The 17,559-nt window shown below is 49.6% G+C and overlaps 1 protein-coding gene across 1 annotated transcript in view; it reads right to left on the bottom strand.

The window, feature by feature from the left end:
* Window positions 1–17,347, bottom strand: part of TMEM132B (transmembrane protein 132B) — a 367,875-nt gene extending 350,528 nt beyond the window's left edge. Inside the window, exon 1 of the mRNA XM_041729488.1 lies at window positions 16,924–17,347. Coding sequence (XP_041585422.1) covers window positions 16,924–16,990 — 67 coding nt within the window. The 5' untranslated portion in view covers window positions 16,991–17,347. The remainder of the gene's footprint in view (window positions 1–16,923) is intronic.
* Window positions 17,348–17,559: the final 212 nt, after the last annotated feature.

Raw genomic sequence — 17,559 nt, 5'->3', positions numbered from 1 at the left:
AATGGAGAAAAGACAGTCTCTTCAACAAACGGTGCTGGGAAAACTGAACAGCTACATGTGTACAAATGAAACTGGACTGCTCTCTTATACCATATACAAAAGTAAATTCAAAATGGATTAAAGACCTAAAGATATGACCTGAAACCATAAAAATCCTAGAAGAAAACATAGGCAATAAACTCTCTGATATTGGTCTTAGCAATAATTTTTTAGATCTGTCTCCTAGGGCTTGGATAACAAAAGCAAATATAAACTACTGAGCCTACACGAACATAAAAAGCCTCTTTACAGCGAAGGAAACCATCAACAAAATGAAAAGGCAATGGGAAAAAATATTTGCATGGGGGTGTCTTGGTTGAGCATCTTCCTTCAGCTCACAATCTCGGGGTCCTGGGATCAAATCAAGCCCCACGTTGGGCTCCCTGCTCAGCAGGAAGTCTGCTTCTTACTCTCCCTCTACCTTTACCCCTCACTTGTGCGCATTCTCTCTCTCTCTCAAATAAATAAAATCTTTTTAAAAATAAACAAAATAAAAAAAAAATAAAAAATAAATAAAAAAAAAAAATAAATAAATAAATAAATAAACAAAATAGGGGATCCCTGGGTGGCTCAGTGGTTTAGCGCCTGCCTTTGGCCAAGGGCATGATCCTGGATTCTGGGATCGAGTCCCACATCAGGCTCCCTGCATGGAGCCTGCTTCTCCCTCTGCCTGTGTCTCTGCCTCTGTCTCTGCCTCTCTCTCTCTGTCTGTGTTGCTCATGAATAAATAAAATCTTTTAAAAAATAAAAATAAAAATAAACAAAATATATAAAGAATCCACACAATTCAGTATCAGAAAAACAATCTAATTTAAAAAATGTGCAAAGGATCTGAATAGACATGTTTCCAAAGAAGACATCCAGATGGCCAACAGGTACATGAAAAGATGCTCAACATCATTTATCATCAAAGAAATGCAAATGAAAACCACAATGAGGTATCACCTCACACCAGTCAGAATGGCTATTATCAAAAAGACAAAAACTAATAAATGTTGGTGAGGATGTGGAGAAAAGGAAACCCCTGTGCCCCATTGTTGGGAATGTAAATTGGCCCAGCCACTGTAAAAAACAGTATGAAGATTCCTTTAAAAATTAAAAATAGAGGGGCACCTGGGTGGCTTAGCTAGTTAAGTGTCTGCCTTAGGCTCAGGTTATGATCCCAGAGTCCTAAGATCCAGCCCCACATCAGGCTCTCTGCTCAGTGGGGAGTCTGCTTCTCCCTCTCCCCCTCCTCCCACTCATGCTTGTGCACTCACACTCTCTGTCTCTGTAAAAAACAAATAAATAAAATCTTTTTAAAAATTAAAAATAGAATTACCATATGATCCAACAATTCCACTTCTGGGTATTTATCCAAAGAAAATAAAAACACTAATTGGGAAAGACATACGTATCCCTATGTTCATTATAGCATTATTTACAGTAGCCAAGATGTGGAATAACATAAGAGTCCATCAATAGATAAATAAAGACATGGTGTGAGTGTGTGTGTACTGAATATTACTCAACTATAACAAAGAATGAAATCCTGCCACTTACAACAGCATGGATGGAGCTAAAGGGTATTATGCTAAATGAAATAAGTCAGACAGAGAAAGACAAATACCACAGGACTTCACTTATATGTAGAATCTAAAAAGGAAAACAAGCAAAACAAAACAGAAACACACTCATAGATACAGAAAACAAACTGATGGTTGTTTGGGTGGGGAGTGGTCAAAATAGGTGAAAGGGATTACAAGGCACAATCTTCTTCTAGTTATAAAATAAATAAAACATAGGAATACAATATACAGTATAGAGAATACAGTCAAACAATATTGTAAAAACTTTGTATGGTGACAGATGGTAACTACAATTATCAGGGTGATCATTTCATAACATATATAAATAATGAATCACTGACACTAATATAATACTGTTTGTCAATCAGATCTTAATTTTAAAAAATAAATTAATAGAAGAAAATCAGGATGTTATTCTCAGAGGAAGGCAAAAATGGCTAACAACCCCTATCATATTATGGGATTTGGATATAAAATAATGCGGGAGCAGAAACAAGCAAAGCTACGAAAATGAGCACCGGGGCACCTAGCACGTGTTCAATTAAACATTCAGTGGGGGCACCTGTGTGTCTCAGCTGAGTGTCCGACTCTTGGTGTCAGCTCAGGTCATGATCTCAAGGTCCTGGCATCAAGCCCCGCATTGGGCTCCACACTTGGTGGGGTGTCTGCTCGAGATTCTCTTTCCCTCTACCCTTCCCTCCACTTGTATTCTCACTCTCTCTCTCTCTCTCTCCTTTGTCAAATAGATTAATAAATCTTTAAAAAAAAATTTCAGTGCAGAAGAGAACTAAAGCAGTACCAACATTTATTAAAGATTCATGCAAAGTCACACAATGTTTTGAATTCTTATGCACCGTCTCCCTTAATCTTCACAGCAGCCCAAGGAGTAGGGGCGCCTACTCTACCCATTTCACAGGTGAGAATGCTATAGCACGGAGAGGCTAAGTAACCAACCCAAGGTCACAGAGCTAACAAGTGACAGAGTTGGGACTCAACCCCAGACACCCCAGCTGCCTGAGCTTGTGCCCTAAATTTCAATAATGTACTTGAAACAGCAAGAAGAAAGCAGCTGCGGAAGCAGCAAATGGTACATAACTAAGCAGTGAGAGATGTGATAGAAGGCCATTCCCTCATGCAAACATGTATTAAAAACTTTCACAAAGACAGATGTGGAACAAGAGGCGTGAGGGACCCTTGAAGTGTGGGAAATATTGGGAAACGCACGGTGGCACCTTCCTCCCTCATATTGTCTCTACACTATGGTGAGAGAAAAGCGGAATGCAGTTGCCTTTACAAAATGATCTGACAGGCAAATTGGTCCAGTAGGAAGATGAGGCCACTTTGGAGCTTGTGTAAGTGAAGCTGGTGTGAACAGCAAGGCTGACACCTCCTCCTCCAATACCTTTCCTCCTGAAATACACAGACCCTCTTAACAGCTCAGCCCATAAACTTAAGAGAAAAACACTTACACCGGGCTGGGCGTAGGGGGTGGTGGGTGGTGGGTGGCAGGAGAAAAAGATATCATAAGGAAATTAAAACTTCACCATAAATCCACAGTGCTTTCTAGAGAACCTTTTCCATTAGAAACAAATGAGTTTGCATTAAGGGCTAAAGACACAGAGACTGGAGAACTAAAGGATGTACCTTTCTTAAGATTGAAGCTCCCAAAATCTGAAGAAATGCAATGAGTCGATGGACTGGCATTCTAAGTCCTTTGGGAATCATCCACAAGGGGAACCACTAGGACTGGCACCTCGGAAGGCTCCCGCAGTTCTCTAAGAACCAGACCCCCAGGGGGATCCCTGGGTGGCTCAGCGGTTTAGCGCCTGCCTTCGGCCCAGGGTGCGATCCTGGAGTACCGGGATCAAGCCCCACGTCGGGCTCCCGGTATGGAGCCTGCTTCTCTCTCTCTCTCTCTCTCTCTCTCTATCATGAATAAATAAATAAGATCTCTTAAAAAAAAAAAACTTGTAAAAAAAATAAAAAGAACCAGACCCCCATTGTCCCCATTGCTCTGTTAACTCCACTTCTTCAGGTGTCCAGTTCTTTCACCTGTTAACCCTCGGTCCCACCTGGGCTTTCTTCAAATGTCTGCAGATCCTGCTTGGGTGCTGATCTCTGCACAGTGCTCCTAGTGGATGAACCCCTTCGTTCAGACACCTTTTTGTATGTTTGGGTAATCTCTCTCTTATGATGCAGTGGGAAATCACTAAATACAATTTGATATTCCCTTACCATGGTCTACCATGCAGCAATTCAAAAAAAATATTGTTCTATATGCACATGGATATTGGGGAAGAGAATAGATGTATATGTATCAAAAACAAACCTAAAACTATCTTATAACATAGATAGATAGATAGATAGATAGATAGATAGATAGATAGATAGTTTCCTACATGGAAAAATCCATAGCAAACTGATACAAATGGCTACCTTTTGGAAAGATATGCAATTGTTCAAAAGGGACTTTGGATTTATCTATAATGTTTCTTTAAGCCATATTTGTATCTTTGACAGAGATGTAAAATTTTGGTGTTATGCATTCACCAAACTGCTTTCATTTTCCCCTTGGTACCCATAAAAACTTATATCTCCCAGGCCCCACCTTAGGAAGCAGAATGAAATCACACACACACACACACACACACACACACACACACACACACACGATTACAAAAGATCTGGGGCACCTGGGTGGCTCAGTGGTTGAGCGTCTACTTCTGGCTCAGGTCGTAATCCCAGGGTTCAAGACCCACATCAGCCTCCCTCTGCCTATGTCTCTGCGTCTCTCTGTAGGTCTCTCGTGAATAAACAGATGAAATCTTTAAAAAAAAAAAAAAAAAAAAAAGATCCTGATGGTTCATGCCTTCACTCCAAACACTGTGTTATTCTCCTAAGGTATTCATCATCAACTACTAATTAGTCTCCTGGCATCCATCTGTCCTTCTTCCACAGTAACAGACTCTTGACTTGTACCAATCTAAAATGAAGACTTCCCATGGGGTTCTTGGGGTGCCTCAGCTGGTGAAGCATCTAAATCTTGATTTCAGCTCAGGTCATGATCTCAGGGTCATGAGATCGAGCTCTCTGCTGGGCATGAAACCCACTGAAGATTCTATCTTTCCCTCTCCCTCTGTCCCCCACCACACTCACTCACTCACACTCTCTCTCTGAAACAAAACAAAACACTTCCCAGATTCTCTTGCAGCTAGATGTGCCCATGTGACTTAGTCACAGCCAATGGGATATAAGTGCAAGCATCATGGGGCTACCAGGACTCTTCCATAAAAGACAAGTGATGAATATCCTTTACCCTTGCCTTGTCTGCACCCCCATATTGGTGCCTGGAATGAAGATGAAATTGTTGTACCTAGAGCTGCCATCTTGGACCATGAGTACAAAAGACCACAACCTCGAAATGGTAGAAAGCAGCAAGGGCCCATGAGGACTTCATGGAACAGAGCCAACCTAAAGTCCTAAACTACACGACTCCAGAAACTGACTTGGAAGAGAAACAACACCCTACTTTTTAAGCTACCACCTGTTTTAAGTCTGTGTTATTCACTGACGAAACCATTCTCACAGGATATGCCTGTCACACCACACACCCAGGCTTCCTCTCCCCCAGGGATCTACGAAGCAGCATCCCTCCTGGCTCACCCAAGTTCCATACACCATAGCCCCCTCCATCAGGAAAACACAGCAGCAAATCCAGAGGATCCCCACTGAGGCCAGTTACAACAGGGACCCAGAAACCCTAAGGGGAAAAGTGGGGCTCTCTACATAAAACCTGGCATGATTGTGGCTAAAATATCTCAAACATTCCAGATGTCCACCCTTCCCTGCCCCTCCTTTCCCACCACCCACCAAATCACTCCCATATTCCTACACCGAGGCCGTATAATTCTAACTTTTCCTTCTTTAAAAGGGATATAAAATAAAAATACCCACACACCTAGGCTTCTTGTAAGGATTAGATGAGTTGACGTATGTTCTTACAATTGTGACTGGCATATATAGCAAGCATGACATAAATATTGCCTACTTCATACACAGAGGGGACTTTTGGCTCATTGTTTTTATTAAAATGGCATTGCACATTTTAATAACCAGACCATGGTTATTAAAGTTACCATGCAACTCACTTTTCTCACTTGAAAATAAGCCCTGGTCATCCTTCCAGGAGAATGGATCTAGAAAGAGCAGTGGTCCAAGATGTTCTTTTTAAGTTACATGGTGGTCCACGTGGAAATACCACCATTTAGTCAAGAACTACTTTACTGATGGAGAGAGTCATCTCTTTTTCACCACTACAGCAGATGCTGTTATAAATATCCCTGAACATACAAACCTTGTATAGTAGTCCTTTCACTTCTAAAAAAATATATTTCCCAAAAGTGGGAGGGCTGGGTCAAAGACCAGGTTCTCTTTTCACAGATATTAGCAGATTGCATCCCAAATATTCCATGTTTTCAATCAAAGCAACCAAAATATGTGTGAAATCCCCGTACTGGGGCTTCAAAGGTCACGGGTACAATAAAGATGGGACGAGGTGTCTATTCGCTCCTTGGAGGAGGGGCTCTGGTGCCCCTCCTGAGGCTTCCCCCCACCTCGCTTGGTAAAATGTTGCCGCAACTTTATCTTTCTCCTGGTATAAGCACTGGGATTTTCCTTTGGGAAATCATCTCCTATCTTTCTGGCAACGCGCTTCCAATTCCAACTCCAGAGATGAGCTTCTGACTTAAGTGTGGCTGATCACATACAGGATTCCATTCAGTCACAGTCCCTGGTTGAGGGGTCAGTATACCTACTATCCAAGTTAGTTCGAGGGTTCTTACTATTGTAATTAGAAAAGAGAGGGGTGATTTTGGAACAAAGCCTGGAGCTGACTGTGGCCAGGTTTGCTGTGAGGTAGAGAAAGCCTGTCTGAGGATTAAATGAACACAGAGGAAAGGAGAACCAAGAGACAAAGTGAAAGCGCAGAAGTGCTCATTAGGACTGTTAAGCCCCTAGATCTAGCCATGCCTGAAGCTGCTTCTTCTTTGAACTTCTTAGCTCCCAAGTCTAGTAAATTCCCAAATTTGTCCCTTGCAATGATAAGAATCCACATTAATATAGCAATAGACAGCTTGCATTTGGCACATAAGCTCCATAAGTGAACTCAAAATCTTAGCATTGGAAACTTAAAGTATCACGGACCTGGGTGTCACAAGTAAACATAGAGAAGGCTATGTTCATCTTTAAAACAATCCAAAAAGAAGCCCATAAAAGAGATCCATTGATCCGAGTCATGCCAAGGATAAAATAACTAACCAGTGGGCTCCTTTAATACTGATTATCTCCAGCAGAATCCTTACAAGGGGTCTTCTGAGCTGTAAGCCATCTAGCTTTGCCTACAGAGTAAAAATATCTGCACACACATGTGCTACTATTTTTAAAATGTTACATAAATGCTACTGTAATTACCAAAACCCACTCGCTCAAAAGCATTACTGAATTGATGGCAACTTTCAATCAATATATTTTTTCAACCAAGAGATACCAAACCCACAATTCTTCTCATTCAGATGAACTGGACAATTCAAAAGGGATACTTGTTCTTGACCACAAATGTGTGCTATAGACACACATTTACAGAGCCTTCCTTGTTTGACTTTCATTTAAGGCAAGCTTTGTCCTTAAAAAGGCTAGGTAGTAGGTAGTTTACTCAGGCTTTGCAGGCAAGATGATCTCTAACACTACTCACTCCTCACTGCTGTGAGAAAGCAGCCACACATAACACGTAAACAAATGGATGTGGCTGTGTTGTAACAAATCTTTATTCACGAACACAGGTAGAGACCCAGATCTAGTCCCTGGGCCATAGTTTGGTGATGCTGGTTTAAGGGATGCAGAAACTAATAAGCAGCATGTCAGCAGCCAAAGCCACGTGGGGTCAGAGAAACCTTACTCATCTCCAAAATGTTGTGGAAGTTGATGGAGAAGATAGAATTGATTGACACACAACATTTCACCTACACGTCTACTAGACAAAGCGAGTACACCTATACTGGCAAATGAACAATGAACTGTGCCAGAATAATCACATTATGAGCACAGAAACTTTTTCTCTTTAAATAGTCCTGGTTCCAGCAGGAAAAATGAACACCAGAGTCTGATAGATCATAGTTCAAATCCAACCTCCACCAACTGTGCTTCCAGGGACAAATAGGGTAATGGGGTCCTGGTTTCCCAACTATCCTAATGTTCTTAATAATTGCCACCATTTACTGAGCACTTAAGGATGTGCCAGGCAATGTGCTAATAAGCATTTTGCATCCAGGGTCATTCCTTGGATCCCCTTAAAACTGGTTTCTCACTAAGGGATGTACTACTAGGTCCTTCTCCCCAGGGCAGTTGGGGAAGAACCTACAGAAGGCAAAAGCCTAACTCACAGATGTTAAGTTCTGTTTGTTAATTTCATTGCTAACAAATATTGATTTGGCCCCAATTCCAAGTACGGTGATAGGCATAGAGTTGGCACCCAGTAAATATTTACTGAACAAGGGGCGCCTTGGCGGCTCAGTTAACTAAGCATCTACTTTTGGCTCAGGTCATGATCTCAGGGTCCTGGGATCAAGCCCCACATGGGGAAGGGGGGGGTTGGTCCCAGCTCTCCCTCTGCTGCTCCCCCAGCTCATGCTCTCTCTCTCTCTCTCTCTCAAATAAATAAATGAAATATTAAATATATATAAATATATATTAATATAAATATAAATATATATTAATATATTAATATATATATATATATATATATACACACACACACACTGAACAAATCTATCAGTCAGCTGGTCCTGTAGCACAACTTTCCAACTCACCCAAACCCTACTTGTGACTTCCTCCATCACCACCAGCGATCCAGGCCCGGACTGCTGCAGTAGGCCTTCTAGGCTCTCCCTGCTTTTGCTCCTGGGAGTCAGAACATAGCCATCTTCTGTCAAACCTGTTGACAGCTCCCATCTCACTCAGAGGAAAAGCCACAGTCCTTACCAAACTTGGTCCTGCCACCTCACCACTGCTCTCCCTCTCTTACTAAGCTTGGTGCACTGGCCTCTTTACTGTCCTCAAACCTGCCAAGCACATTCCCACCTCAGGGCCTTTGCACTAGCTGTTCCCCCTCTGCTTGGAACACTCTTCTGCAAGACAGCCACCGGATAGCTCATTCCCTTACTTCTTTAGGTTTTCACTCAAATGCCACCTTTCTGGATGCTGCTATTTAAAACAAGAGGGGCACCTGGCTGGCTCAGTCAGTGGAGCATGTGACTCTTGATCTCAGGGTTGTGAGTTTGAGCCTCACATTGGATGTAGAGTTTACTTAATAAAAAAAATTTTTTTTAATAAAATAAAACTGCAAAATATCCCTCCCCCAGCATTCTTTTCCTGAAGCCCTTCTCCGTGCTTCTCTGTAGCACTTACTACCACTCAACAAACTGCATTTTAGTTATTCATTTAGTCCAGTAACTGTCTGTCTCCACATTAATGCTGACTCCACAAGGACAGGGGCCTTTGACTATTCTGTCCTTGCTGTTTCACCAGCCCTGAGAATAGTACCCAGCACAGCATAGGTGCACAATAAAAACATTTTCAGACAAGCAAAGGCAGATAAGGAAGAAGGATGTAGACTGGGCTGGAGTTTCAAGGAAGATGATCAGCAACAAGGGACTTCAAGACCCATTTTACAGACAGGGAAATGGAGTCTCAGAGAGGTCAAGGAGCTAGACCGGAGTCGCAGATCTCCCAATTTCTTGAGAGAAGCCAGGATCCTGGATACCAACATCTGCCACTTTCTAAATGCTGGCAACTAACAAGACGAGTCTCTGGGCCAGATATGGCCCAAAGGCAGCCGCAGGCTTTCTCCCCTGGCCTGGAAGAGTCCCGATTCACTGCCACCCTAGAAAATTTTTTTGGCGAAATGACATCTTCCATCCACACCATGCCCTCCCCTTCCACTGTGTCTACCCAATATTTCTGCTTGGAGCAGCCTCCGGGAGAACAGGGTCCCCTCCCACCTGGCACCCCTGCAGCCTTGTCTGTAGAGCCTGCATCCGTCTGCCCAGGTGCCCCCCATCCCCTCAAATCCGGCCCCCTCAGCTCGCCCAGGAGAGCCAGCAGCCTGCAGCAGCAGATGGCACAACCACAGAAGGGAAAAATACCACGCCAAGGATATAAATACGTCGACAGTACACAACATGAAGGGAACCGGGCAAACAAAGGAAGCCACGGATTCCGAGGGCCAGGAGGCCGGGCAGAGCCAGCCCCTCCAGAGTTCTGGAAGGAGAGACAGGACCCTCCAGCAGGCGCACAGAGCCGGCCCGGGAGCGCTGGCTGCAGCCACACACGGTTCTTATGTGTCCATTTGCTCTGATGCATTAAGAGCCCTGGCGGGAGGCATTCCCAACACAAAGCAGACATTAAAGATGCGTTATTTACTGAGTCACCCTTCGGAGGCACCGAATTCTGGGCACCAAAGCGCAGCCAGGATGAGTTAGGTCCCCCAACGGGTTAATTTAGGTTAAGACCCAAAACAACCAGGCTCAGAAGCACCAGGCAATTCCAGATACTCCATCACCCTCGGTAATAAAATACAGCAAATCAAATTGCACTCTATTGATTTTTTATGTAACTATTTTGGGACTGAAGTGCACGGGAGAGGGTATTGATCAGTTAAGGAGTCAGGTGTCAGGGAAGGGAACTGGGAACACCCCGACTGCGGACTCAGGTGGTTTAAGCACCAGAAGACGTCGGAATGCAACTCAAAGAACCCAGGCTTCTTGCTCTGCTTCCCTCAGCAGACAGTGGGCATCACAGGCCCATCCTGCACCGAGTGGCAAGTAGCAAAACAAGCACCCGGATGGAGAATAAAGTGACAAAGGCAACCCTGCTTTGCCTCTCCCCCGGCACCTATCACTGCCTGGCATTAAATTATGTATCTGTCTATCCATTGTTTTATGATTGCCTAGCTTCACCAGAACGCCGGCTCCTAGGAATGGGGAATGTGTCTCCTTTGTTCCACACTGTGTCCCCACAGTGCTCAGAACTGATTAATAAATGTCTGTTGAATGAATAAGGGAGGGAGGGAACTGGCAGTTCTGGAGCACTTGCTGTGTGCCAGGCACTGTGCAAAGTACCTTGCAAGTATTCACAATCCTTCTGCCTGCAACACCCTTCTGATCAAGTAGGACTCAGATAAGACGAATGCCACCTCCTCCAGAAGTCTTCCTGGATCACCCAGTCACTCCCCATCACATTGCCTTGTATTGAATATAAGGAACACAAATTACTGTCTACGACTCTCCTGTCTGTGAATTTGTTGGCTCCTTGTCTCTCTCCATCACACGAACCTGCCCTAGGATGCAGGACCCTGAGGTCAAAATTACTTATGCTGGAAGACAGGGAAACTGAAGGAAAACTCAAGGACAAGAAGGCACCTTAGGGGCAGGAAAGATAGGAGGAGCCAGGCACTTTGGGGAGGAGACCCCCACCCTGCCACTCAGGCAGTGTTGTCTTGATCAGGGTCCCTCCACTCCCCTGAGCTTTAGTATCCCCTACAGGGGATACTACAGAGCTCCTAACCTCTCCCTGGGCAGTTACCAGAGAACCCAGGGAAATTTAAAGTGAGAAGCCACTTGGAAGGCACCAAGGGTCCATCAACCCCTCACACTGCACTCTGACCATCACAGCAAAGAGCCCACCTGGCCTTCCCTTCTTGCCCGTCTCCTCCTGAGGAAACGCAGGCCACGCCGGGCAGCCCCCTCACTGCCCTGGAGCTGCCCAACTTTGTGGCCAGATGGGCAAGAGGGTAAGTTCTGGGCCTGCCGTCTGGGCCGCCTGTGTCTGTGTCCCCCTCAAAGTTGCTATGTTGAAACCTAGCCTCCAGTGTGATGATATCAGGAACTGGGACCTTTGGGAGATGATGAGGTCATGAGGGTGGAGCCCCACGAATGGGACTGGTGCCCTCATAAAGGAGACCCCTGAGAGCCCCCTGCCCTCCCACCACATGAAGACACAGGGAGAGGACGGCATCTGTGAACCAGGAACGTGGCCATGCTGGTGCCCTGACCTTGCACTTCCCAGTTTTCAGAACCATGAGAAATAGGGGTCTGTTGTTTACAGGCTGCCCACCCTGAATGGACTAGAATAGGGCCCATTTTACAGATGAGGAAACTGAGTCTCAGAGCAGTCAAGGGTTAAACAAGATCTCCTGGTTTCTTGAGAGAAGCCAGAAACCTGGACCGTGATACTGACACCTCCCACTTTTTAAATGCTGGCAACCAATGAGAGAGGTCTACAGGCCAGACATGGCCCAAGAGGCAACAGCAGCCCCCCTCCACTGGACGTCCATGCAGGTGCAATTACCCAAAACGCCAAGCCCTCTCTGCCAATGCTTGCCAGGGCTCCTGACTGAGAGGGCTGACTTTAGAGCAGCCCAATTCCTCCAAAACAATCTTCTCATAGAAGAACCAACTCAACATAAGACACATCCCTGGATTCCTGGGGCCCAAATAAGTGTCAAAATCCAATCAATTCCTCCAAAACTTGGAGCCCACGATAACAGAGAAGGTAGCAGTTAGGAGCACAGACTGCGAGCCGGGCACATTGTGGGTTCGCGTGGATCCCCTTTCCCTCCATGGCTGTGTGACCTTGTAAAACCCATGGCACCTCTGTGCTTCTGAGCTTCCCCATCTGTAAAATAGGGCGAACACCAGTCCTTACCCCCATGGGGTTGTTGAGGACTCAATGAAGCAAAATCTGGGAAGGGCTCAGAACACACAATCAGCTGTAGATCAGAGGAAGACATCTGGACTTGGGGGATGCTCATCAATCACTCATGAAGAAACAAGTGCATGGAGGCCGAACTGCTCCATGCAGCAGCAGGATGATACCTGAGCTGAGAAACGTGAACCAAGACTACTCTAGACACACAATCACAGCCTCAGAGAGCGCTAGTCACTGAGTTGTTCTAGACACTAAGGTCCACTGAAATCCAAGAACCAGGACAGGAGACCAAAAGGAAAGGGGGGAGATCCTGTCTGCCAAAGTCTCAGCCTTTACCATAACCACCGAATCCCATGAGAGCACCCAATCTGAAGGATTCCCAGTTGCCTGCAGAGCAGACTCCCATCTGTCTGATTTCTATGGCTCTCAACCTTAGTTCACATCAACAGATGTATTTGTTACAGAAAAGAAGTGCATGGGACACCTGGGTGGCTCAGTGTTGAGCATCTGCCTTTGGTTCAGGGCGTGATCCGGGGGTCCCGGCATTGAGTCCCACATCGGGCTCCCCACAGGGAGCCTACTTCTCCGTCTGCCTGTATCTCTGCCTGTCTTTCATGAATAAACAAATGAAATCTTTAAAAATATATTAAGAAAGAAAAGAAAGAAAGAAAGAAAGAAAGAAAGAAAGAAAGAAAGCAAGCAAGCAAGCAAAGCACAGGCTGGCACATGAAAGGGACGCAATAATCACCCCCCACCCTGGAATCCAGAAACCCATCCACACCACGCTGAGGCCACATGGGAGAACATGGCCATGTGAGGTCGGGGGTAAGGCACAGACCAGCGCCTGGGCCAGAATCCTGACACTGTGTGACCTCAGGCAAGCTACTCAGCCTCTCTGGGTCTCGACAGCCTCACCTATAAACGGTGAATAGTGAGACCATCCACCCGCCAGCATGGTGAGTCTTCCACTGTGGTCAGACCAGGCAAGGCCTGGGATGGTGCCTGGCACAGAGTGAGCACTTTCGGAGGCTCTTGGTCCCATTGCCCCATCCCCAGCAGCACCACTGTGATGACCCGCTGCCTTTGTGAGCTGACGCCTGGCTATTCTGGCATCACCGAACAGCTGTCATTCTCTTGACCTTGGGCTCCTTAAATGGAGCCACAGTCCCCTAAAGGACCACACAGTAGAGCTCCTTTACCAGAAAGACTCCCCTGTGTACAGCAAGGAAACGCCTGAGCGAAGAGTTTTTTCAAGAGAGAAATTGTGTGAGCCGCGAGCCCCATCTGACACCAACTCACTGCGTGACCCTGACCAAGTCATCCCGATGCCTGAGTCTCCTGTTATCCATCTGCAAAGGGGGCTGTTGGAGGGCAGGGGGAAGATTCTCTAAGATGCCTTCTTGCTCTGCAAGCCCACTCATTTACTCCAAGAAAGAGCTAGTGGTACCACTCTCGCCCCATGACGCTGCCCATGGTGCCAGGGTGCCCCCAGCTCCCCTCGCCGATGGGCAGCATGCACTTGCTCAACGCCACTGCTACAAAGGGAAATGCACCCTCTCTGTGCCCATTCAATACTAGACCCAGGAGAGAAGAAAGGAGCCACCCAGCCGCGTACAAGTGGGGGCTCATCCAGGAACAGGGCCCCTAGAAGGCTCTGCCGGCCTCAAGACCACCCTCCTGGACTTTGCACCAACAAGCAAGGGGTTTCTTTCACTCTCTTGGATCATGGCAACCACCATGCTCATTGCTGGCTCCAAGGACTGCAGCTCATGCAGAAGCCCCACGCCTCCCAAGTTCCCTGCATCCGGTAGGGGGGAAGTGAAATGATTTACTCTGGGAACCTCCACTGTACCGCCATTAAATCACTCAGGGGAGGTGACGGCATTTGCATACCACTCCCACCACCTCCCAGAGCCACCTCTCTGAAGAGCAGCCCCAGACACACGCAGCCCCCCCCTCCCCAACCACTATTGTAATGAGAAAGAAATATGCCACATGCCATGCCAAGGTGCCAGGCACGGCTAAGAGTGTCTCCGCTTTGAAGCCAAAGCCCCCCCCACTGGCAGGCTCTGCCACTCACAAGGCCTCTCTGTCGGGGGCTCTCCACCCACCCCGATTTTATAGACCCTGAGCACAATGGGTCAATGAAGCAAGGCGCGTCCATTTCCTCCAGCAGGGGCAGTAACAGCGCCGCTAATTTGCAAAGCCAGAGCATGCACAAAAGTGGCTTGAATAATGGGGGCCCCCTAGTCGCTAAGCTGGAGGATTTGTGCTGACTCTTACCAAGTATAGTTCCATATGTTTAAGCGCTTGCAAGGCTGAAAGAAGTACGCCCACCACACTCTTTACCATGGCAGCTACCCACGCTGGGGGGGGGGGGGGGGGGACAGAGCAGACAGTCCCCGTGTGATGGGGGAGAGGGCATCCTTCCTCTCCTGTGAACCCTTCCAGCCCTTCCCCCAGAACCTCAGCCAAACGTGGTCGGTAAATCACGCCAGAAATTACCCAGAAAAATCCAACCGGCTCTGAAGGAAGCTCTAGCTAATTCCTCTGAACCTTTCAACCAACAGTAGGCAGCTAAGTATCTTTCAAGAATTTCAGCCTTGTTTTTTTTTTTTTCCTAGCTCTCCTAACTGGTGCTAAATATAGAGTTATCAAACTGTCTCTCTTTAGGTCCCTGGTAGGGACCAGTGGAAGACTTACATGTGCTCCCAAGAACCTGAGGATGGAACCGAGGGCTCTGTCCTCGCGGCATCTGCCAAAAGGAGCTGCGGGAAAGCAGCAGGGCGGCAGGGCTAGGAGCGGGGCCAGCAGCAGGTTCCAGGGGCGACGCACCTTCCCTGCCAGGACCCGGCCTCCCAGAGCGAGGCACAAGCTCTTCCGTTGCTAGGGGAGGGTGGGGAAGGGGGGAGGGGGTTCTCCATGTTCTCTTACAAGCACTAGAGGCAGGCAGCTTCTCTGAGAGGTTTCCAATATTCGCCTATGAGCACATCCAGGCTGAGGCTGACCCCCGTGGAGAAAACAAAATAGAGACAAAACTGCAATTTTCAAGTCCAAGGGACCGCACTTCTGAGATCAGGTCCCAGGGCTTTGGCTAGGAAGAAACAGCCTTGACCACCTGCTCCCACCCCCACCCCCCACCCCCATGTACCACAGAAGAAGGCTGAAAGCAGAACAGCTATCATAGCTGCTTATGAGCCAGGCGGACTGAAGATTCATGCACACGGTAAACCAGAGCCGTTTGAGCACCGATGGGTATCTCCGGCTGAAGGTTCTCTCCCAGTGGAAGGTTTTATGAAATATTCTGGGTCACTTGAGGGCACCTCGAAGTAAGACAGTGTTTACTTTTTGCATGCGAATACATCACACGTTAGGCTGGCATACAAGGTTCGTTTCTAAATGCAACCTCCCTAAGGCAGTCACGGTTGAAAAGTTAAAACTTGTATTTTTCTACAGCAGCCTGGGTGTCTGTGCCGTTTGTTCGTCAAGGAAATGAGAATTTTTCTAAAGCGAAAGCTTCTCTGCTCCCAAATCGTGGGTCCTGATTTTAAAATGTTTGGGGAACTGAGCTCCCCCCAAGTGCACACGGATGTTGCTCGTGACTGTTCCGGGTTCATCCGAGCCTTTGGGAGAGCCTCTAGGATCGTCTCCACTGTTTGGGGTGGGGGGAGGGGAGGGGGGAGGGGGGAGGGGGGGAGGGATTGGCATTTTAAGCTGGGCTTCCTCTAGAACCAACATGTAGCCAGGCCAAGGTGGAAGAAGCTTTCCAAACTCCAGCAGAGAGAGAAAACGCAGCACTATTTTGCCTTTGCCACTCACTAGCTTTGGCGACAGCTGCGCCGGTGCCAGCAGGGAGGCCGGCTCCATGGTACCCAGGCAATGGCTCTGGGCATCACCACGTTCCAGGCGGCCCTGCGCGCGCGGGGCTGCCCGGCCGGCCGGGGGCGAGGTGCTGGGGCCGCGCGCGCGTCTCCAGAAAGCGAGCAGCAGGCTGCGCCTCGGCTAAGGGGGGCCCACCTGGGAGGGGACACGTTCCGGGGGGGGGGCGGGGTGTAAAAGCAGGAGGGTGCGGCGGGGGAGGCTGCGGGCGAGCCAGACAGGCTGCGCCGACCGAGCCGACCTCGGGGCTGGGGCCCCGCAGGTGTCCAGGGAACGCACCGCCGTGCGCAGTCCGCGGGCGTCGGGAAGCGGGCAGAGGGGTGCGCCGGCGCCCGCGCGGGAACCAGGGCCGGGCGGGGCGGGGAGGGGCGCGGAGGGGGCGCGGGGGGGGCGCGGAGGGGGCGCGGGGGGGGCGAGGTCCCCGGAGACGCGCGCCCACCCGCCTCCCGAGCGCCTGCCCCCGCGCGCCCTGCAGGGCCCCGGGACGGGGGCTGGGGCTCGGCGCCGCGCAGAGGGCGGTGCGGGGACCCCCGGGCCTCCCCAGAGCCGAGCCGGGCGAGCCGAGCTGCCGGGGCCTCGCGGAGGAGGCGGCGGCCCCGCGCGGGAGCCAACTTTGCGCGCGGCGGCCGGGGCGGGGAGGGCCGGGGAGGGCCGGGGAGGGCCGGGGACGCCTTACCTGGGCACCGGAGCGCGGCCAGCGCCAGCAGGAGCCCGAGCGGCGGCGCCCGGCCCGGGGGCGGCATGGTCCTCGGCGCGCGGGGGGCGCGGCGCTGCTCCTGTCGCGCGCCCGGCCCGGCCCGCGGCTCCCGGGCGGCTCCCGGGGCGGCCCCGCGGCTACGCTCGGGCTCCGGGCATGGGCATGGCTGGCCCCGGCGCCGCTCTCCCCAGACGCAGGCGGCGGGCGCTGTCGCCCTGCGCGCTCGGCGGGGCTCGCGGGGCTCGCGGGGCTCGCGGGCGCGGCGGGGAGCTGGGCCGGGCTCAGAGCCCCACGCCCACGCCGGCGGCCCCGCACTCGGCCCGGGTTGCGCGGGCCCCGCCGCCGCCGCGGCTCCCGCGCCCCAGCGCGCGTCCCATCGCCGCCGCCGCCTGTGCCAGCGCCAGCGCCAGCTGCCGGCCGCCCCTCGGCCCGCGGACAGTGAGGAGCCCGGGCGCCGGCGGGAGGGCGGGCCGGGGGCGGGCCGGGGCGGGCCGGGGCGGGGCCGGGGGCGGGCCTGGGCGCGGGGCGGCCGCGCAGCCGTGGGGGCGGGTGGGCCCCTCCCCGGCGTGCCCGGGGAGGGCGCGGGGCGGGCGGGGCGCCTGCGGCCGAGCGGCG

Source organism: Vulpes lagopus, chromosome 14 (assembly GCF_018345385.1).
Source record: "Vulpes lagopus strain Blue_001 chromosome 14, ASM1834538v1, whole genome shotgun sequence".
NCBI classification, from domain to species: domain Eukaryota; kingdom Metazoa; phylum Chordata; class Mammalia; order Carnivora; family Canidae; genus Vulpes; species Vulpes lagopus.
Note: the sequence above shows the minus strand (reverse complement) of the source record. Positions and strands in the feature narration are given on the sequence as shown.